Source organism: Morone saxatilis, unplaced genomic scaffold (assembly GCF_004916995.1).
Source record: "Morone saxatilis isolate NCDOM2014 unplaced genomic scaffold, NCSU_SB_2.0 Contig3, whole genome shotgun sequence".
NCBI lineage: Eukaryota > Metazoa > Chordata > Actinopteri > Moronidae > Morone > Morone saxatilis.
The window spans coordinates 1,863,256-1,869,987 of NW_023339873.1; the positions used below are offsets into that span (position 1 = coordinate 1,863,256).

Here is a 6,732-nt window from a genome sequence, read left to right on the forward strand (position 1 = left end):
TCGTCGTCGCACGAGGATGACGAGGACGCCACCTTCTTCAGCGCTCTGTCAGGTAATAACGGCTGTTCACTATCCGTGTCAGTGAATTATTTATTGAAAAGTTATGGTTTTAAAGCTGCAGTAGGTAACTTTTATAACTGGCTCTGATTGATTGTTTTTCGTTCTGGCCCGGTGCATTCTTGTAAATACTATTAGGAGCACTAAGAGGAGCCAGAGGAACCAGATTTTATCACAGATTATCTGTCTAATGTACTTCTGTCAGGATATATAGAAAGTTTCAACAATATGACATAAAGTTATTTTTATAAAAATTACCTACTGCAGCTTAATATGATGACACACTTTGAGGTGCGATAATCGACAATGTTCCAGCTTTATTTTCTCTCAGAATTTATGTTGTCAAAACATATTACAGCAGCCGCAAGTAAGAAAGAAGAAAGATTATTGAATTATTGAAAACTTCTTTGTGGTGGCCTTCCCAACAAACTCCATCTGTCCAAAAACTGATAACAAATGTTTGTTTTTTTAAAATAAAGAACAGATCTCAGAGCATCCTCGAACAACCTCATTCAACACAGTCCCCGCTCATCTGTGTTGCCAGTGTTTACTGAAGTTTCAGGTCCTTGCAAGTTGATTTCCAGACTGCAGTGAAATTAAAGGAGGCCGAGGGAAACTTGTGTATTTTTGAAATTGGTCCATTATTGAGTGAAAGCGCTGCATCCGGCAGCCGCAAAGCTGTAATCAGGAAATTTGGTGGTTTGTGTTCCCGTGTTTAAAAAGGTTAAGTCACACAATAACAGACCCTAGCTAACTGATCGAGATGGCGGGAGACCAGCAACTCCAGTGTTCTGCAAGGTAAAACTGTACTGTCTTTGTCAATGGAGTTTAGTGGCTTTAAACAGAGATATAGAACTGATGTTTCTGGTTAAACAAAAAGGATCTTACTCTTCATAATAAAAAGGTCGGTCTCTGTAGGAACCCGTAAGGAACAACCTGTTCAGTAGCAAAATAAGCACTTTTAGTGGACGTACATTGACGGTGCTCTCGCTCAATATTGGACCAATTTCAACAAAGGTTGTAAAAAACATTGTAAAATAGGATCCAGGTTGAAAAATACTTAAGTTTTCACTTTAAAGAATAAGTCTTGTTGGGACATGGTGGCCATCCATCAACCATCCAGAACTCCATCCATCTGGACCATCCAGTGTAGCACGGCATACATCAGTGAATAAAACTGTTAGACAATTAGTCTTCATGTATTTTTTTTGTTTCTCCTTGTGGGCATTGTTTAAGGGTGGCCGAAATACAGCTTTATGCACTTCAGCAAGCCTCTGGAGGATCCTGCATCGAGAGGTTCTTGGGACTCCAGAGGCACCAGCAGCTTCAAATACCTGTTTGCTACTCATCAGTGGCTTTTTCACAGCTGCTCTCTTAATACGATGAATTAGCCTTACAGAAACTTTCCTTGAACGACACCCGTCCTGTGCCTCTGAATCAGACAAAATCTTTTCCCAAGTGGTATATCTCTCTTAATATTTCGTGAAATATCCAGTGAATTTCATACCTATTGAAAGATGCAGCCTACTCTCACGCTTTTCATCTGCAGAAAGATCTTTTTCCAGTGACTTTGCTTAATCAATGTGGAACAACATCATTAAGTAGTTTCCTGTTAATTAGGCTCACCTGGCAAACTAATAAAGACAAACCTGTCTGAGATTGATGTCAGTGATCTAAACAGACATGGGAAGCAGCACAATTGAAAACTTTCATTGAAAAACAAAAATCTAATGTTTTTTTATTAACATATCATCATATTTGCATAATAATTTGGAACACAGTGTATATAAGTGCAGCCACTTCGTATTTAAACACATTTAAACATACAAGTACAGCATTTTTTGATATCATCTTTTATCTCAATTGCCCTCATTGCCAGTGGAAACGTATTACAACTGAATAAACAAGCTTCTCAATGACATCACCCGTGGCTCATGAGATTAAACGTAATAAGCTGCTTTAGGTTGAGAATAGAAACAATAAGAAGTGGAGCAGTCTGAGACGTACAGACAATGTGGACAGTGTGGTAAGGTAGCAGCTGCTCACAGACTGTCGGTCTGCCTGTATTCTTCGTAACTGACACCTAAAGGTCAGTTTAGCACCCACCGAGACTTGAACCAAAAAGGTAAATCAGTTGTTTATTTGGGTTTCTGAAGGCATTAGCAAAATATTATCCACTTGGTCAATATGACCCCAAGAGATCTAAGCTTTTTAACATTCATTGCAATGACATAGTAACTTACCAGCTGTAGTCTCTCATCTGCAAATTTTTCAGAGAGCATCAGATTGACTTTATTTATAGTTTTTCTAAATTTTAAGAATTAAATCTGTACCGTGTGAACTTCTTCTCTTGTTATTTGGAAATAACCAGTTTGTTTTTCTCATTAAAATGTAAGAACATAAATTGTATAAATGTTGTACTTATTAAACATTAAGATATTTTCCAGTTGTATCTATTAATAGCCAGTGTTCTTCAGACATAATTAATCGTTTTCTTTAGACCACCTGCTTAATCAGCAATCTGTTCATCTGCTGACAGTTTAGCTTTGTAAATGTGTTTGAAACATTTACTTAGATATTCTTCTGATCAGTGCTTTCCCAAGAACTGTGTTCATGTCAAGGATGTGAAAAACAATATTAGGCCATCACTGGCACAGAAAACGGTACATGTAATTGTTATTATTCGTAGAAATATTAGTATTATTGGCGTTGTCATCATTATTTACCCTCAATTGACCCATTTGCAGTGTATACACTTTGATGTAAAATTGTGGATGTTGTCTTATAGGAACCCTCATTTCCACTTTCTAGCTCATGTTCCCTTTCTTACAGTGAGAGTATAAAATATTTTCTTTTTAGTACGTGTATGCCAGAATTCACTACAAAGTGAGGTCAAGCAAGATTACATTTAAAACATCAAGTTTATTATGGTGAAACACTGTATTTTCTTTGACTTGTCTTGCAGTTAATGTGAGGCTGTGGTGGATTTAAGAATGAGCAAGAGGGGGAGGAGAAGAAACAGCAGGAGAAAGAGCTCCAGCAGCAGTAAACGTGAGTTGGAGCTTTGGACAGAGGGGAGGGTAAAGTGAGGTTAATCTTGTACTTAGCTGAGTCACATTTTTCCCACACCTGCATTCAGTTTACCTATATTTGGACTTCTTCAGACCAGTAGACTGGATACTGGGTTTTATAGAAGTTTTAAGAATTTTTAAGAAGTTAAAAGAAATTACTCAGGCTCGCCTCTGCTGTCCATGGAGCATTTGCTGTCAATCAGATAGATAGATAGATAGATTCCTAGATCATATGTCATTTGTAGTGTACAGAATCAGAACCTGTAAAATCAGACTGGGGCCTGCATGGGTGATTTTGATTGGCTGTGCCTTTAAACGCATGTATCTGTAAAACCTTTATAAATGCACCTATGAGATCAAAGCTTGTAATATAACTGTGGTCACAATACTTAATATGTATATGAAAACATTTCCATCTAAATCCCCAAATATTCCCAAGAGATAACTGCTCATCATTATTTTAATATATTTAACATAAAGGTTTTTTTTGTACTTTCAGAGAGTGTGTCACCATACATCTTTCAAAAGCAGAACAAAAGCAACAGTGTCAGCTACAAAGACGATATTGTTGAAAAGGGTGAAACAGATTCTCTTCGAAAGGAAAATGTTCTGTCAGGATCTGAAGATGAGGAGAAATACAACAATGCTCCACCAAAGGAGAAAAGATTTAAACAAGATTATTGTGTGAATTCATTTCCAAACCAAAGGAGTATTTATACAAAAACTACAGAGGACAAAGAGAAGGGAGTGAAGATAGTAACGTCAGTGTCAGTCAGTGACATGGAGGATTCATCTCAAAAGATCATGTTTCAGCAGTCACATGAACCCTTATCTGAAAATCCAACCCACTTGTCAACAGCAGTTACTAACATTATGAAGATAAACTGCTCCGGGTCACTTATGAAACTTGAAATTCAAGAAATTCTACAACTGAATACTTCTGGCATCAAGACCACATTTGTTTTCATAAATGAAAATGGGGACTGTCCAGAGAAATTTTTTAATAGCAAATGTGAGAGGACATGGATACCAAACAATGAGTCATCTGAGCAGCCACCACAACATGTAACCAATCCCAATGGAAATCAAAACACAAGTTACAGATTTACTTTTGGCAGTATGAATGAGCCAACAGAGGCACATTGTGATTCAAAATCTGTCAGTCCAACCAAAATATGGGACAATCCGAACTACTCTCAAGGCTGTAGTGATCACAAACAACTAATGTTGGGAACTCATCCACTGTTAAATATCAAACCTCAAGAGAACAGAAACCTTTTCCGTAAAAGAGTCAGTACTGATGAGTTCTGGGACATTCCTCCACCCCGAGAGTTTGCAGACATCAAATATAACACTATAGAGGATCTAACGCATGACCTGGCTTCCTGTAGAATTGGTGCTTGTAGTCCTACTGGTAAACAGCAAAGGGAATTCCATCCGACACCTAATATAAACCATAATGAAGAATCTGGATGCCCATTTCCTGTAGAAGCAGAGGAAACAGCCGATCTGTCACCTTCATTTGATCAATTATCAGAATCTGACAGCTATGAGCCCATGCTCATGATACCCTCCTTGTCTACTAACAGGTCCAGCTTCACCAAAGATTTCATCAACTACCAAAAGAGGAAATCTTGGATTAGAAACAATAGCATTGGCACTGTAGAACACAGAGCATGTTCATTACCAAAGAAAAGACGCCAAACATTTCCTGGGATGTCAAAGAGTCTAGGATTAATGCAAGAGGATCTCCTGCTGTCCTATAGTGAATCGTTTTCTTCTTTGATCATGGGCTCGCTTCCTCTCCAAACTGACAGACTGGGAAATATTCAACAGGGCAATGACCGGTTTTCTACATTTGGAATAGGAAATTACAATTCTTCACAAAGCAAGGGGAGTTCTAAACCTGTCCCAGAAATCCCAAACATGCGTGATGGAAAGCAATCATTGCTCAGTCCATCCTATATGACCAGCTCTGAGGATAATCCTGATGATGTGTTCTCTGTCATCGAACAATGTCGAAGACGAAGCAGCATCAGACACCATTGTAAAGATCTCAGACAACAAGACATAAAACAGAATGTTTGTAAGGACATGGAAAGTTTGGACACTGATGATGGATATAAAGTTGATCAAACTGAAGTAGCAGACAGTGGATTTGACCAAGAAATAGGGGAAGTAGAATATCACAGTCCAGAGCCCCTTACAGAGGGGCTCTGTCGAAGAGCCCTCTCTATACAAGTCATCCCTCCATCTTGCAGTGGCTCAGAGGAGCAAATGATACGGAGCCATCCTGTAATATTATTCCAGAACAATATGGTTGAAAATGCAAGCCAAGAGGATTCAGTCTCAGTTTTACCCGAACATAGTAAGTCCTGTTTGAAAAAACCCTGCATGTCCCCTTTGCAGGACATGAATGCTCATTCATTTAACAAAAATGAAATTACAGAAGAGACTGAAACTAAACCATCTGGTGAAAAAACAGGAAATACCGGCCATTCTCCGTCACTGATTGAGGATTCTAACAAACCTGCAGTCACTGCATCATGTCCTGCCAAAGATTCTACAGACACAGAAATCCACTTAAAAGACAGTAAAATTGACAAGGCAGATAAACTGATTGTATCCAGATGTAAGTCACAGTAGTGTTTGTGAGATGCTTTCAAATAAATATTGAACAGCTACTTTCAGGTAAATATTTACATAAAACTCACCTATTGACGGTTTATCACCATTTCCAGCTTCCTTAGATGCCAAAGAGCACCTGAAGCCTGTGGTTCATAAAGATGCAGACACCAGTGGCTCTGACCACTGGGCCAAGAGGCGAAAGCTCTTCAAGGAGAGCAAGCAGTGGAGCTCTGCTGGAGGAAGCTCAATTACCAGTGACATTACAGAGGAATCAGGTAACTTTAGGGCTGAGCCCCAATTTGAACCCAGGTAAAGTAGACATACTACATTCATTCAAGAACAGTACCATTTTGGCAAATCTGTAGCACTTACAATCACTACTCACTTATAGAGGGTGCTACCACCTGATTGGATAGATTTTATCTATCTGTGTCTATCCCACAGTAGAGTAATACATTTTGTTTGTCAGTATTACAGTACTTGGTCTTTTGTATTCAATTAAAAGTAATCTATCCAGGGAAGGAAGACAGCAGATAAAGAAGAAATTAGCAGAGGAGGCTGAATTCATTGTGGAGTTATATAGTGTAATGATAATAATAGCGCCATAATATCCAGATCAGTATTGGCCTGTCCGGTTGAAGCACTCGCATTCTAAACTACAGAAAAACCTTGAACCGTTATGGATAATGGTCAAAATGTCTACTCGTACTAAATAGGCTGAGGTAAGTTGGAGGGGAGGAGATGCTGTTCATGTCCACAATAGAATCACCTTACAAATTGATTGCTATAGCTTAAAAAAACGTAAAAGTCAGCACTGATCTCAGGGTACCAAGGCACAATCTAAATCAGTGTTTGCATTTTTTGTTAGGTATAATGTTAATAATGGAAATATATTCATAAATATTGCATATATACCTTGCTGTTGCGCTCCTATTAGATGACAATACCAGCAGTGCCCCAAAGCCAATTTGAGTTT

The 6,732-nt window shown here is 38.5% G+C and overlaps 1 protein-coding gene across 1 annotated transcript in view; it reads left to right on the forward strand.

The window, feature by feature from the left end:
* Window positions 1–6,732, forward strand: part of LOC118336871 (nesprin-2-like) — a gene marked incomplete at its 5' end in the record, with an annotated part of 24,689 nt that overhangs the window by 8,524 nt on the left and 9,433 nt on the right. The window contains 3 exon segments of the mRNA XM_035673630.1: window positions 1–117; window positions 5,538–5,760; window positions 5,870–6,031. Coding sequence (XP_035529523.1) covers window positions 1–117; window positions 5,538–5,760; window positions 5,870–6,031 — 502 coding nt within the window.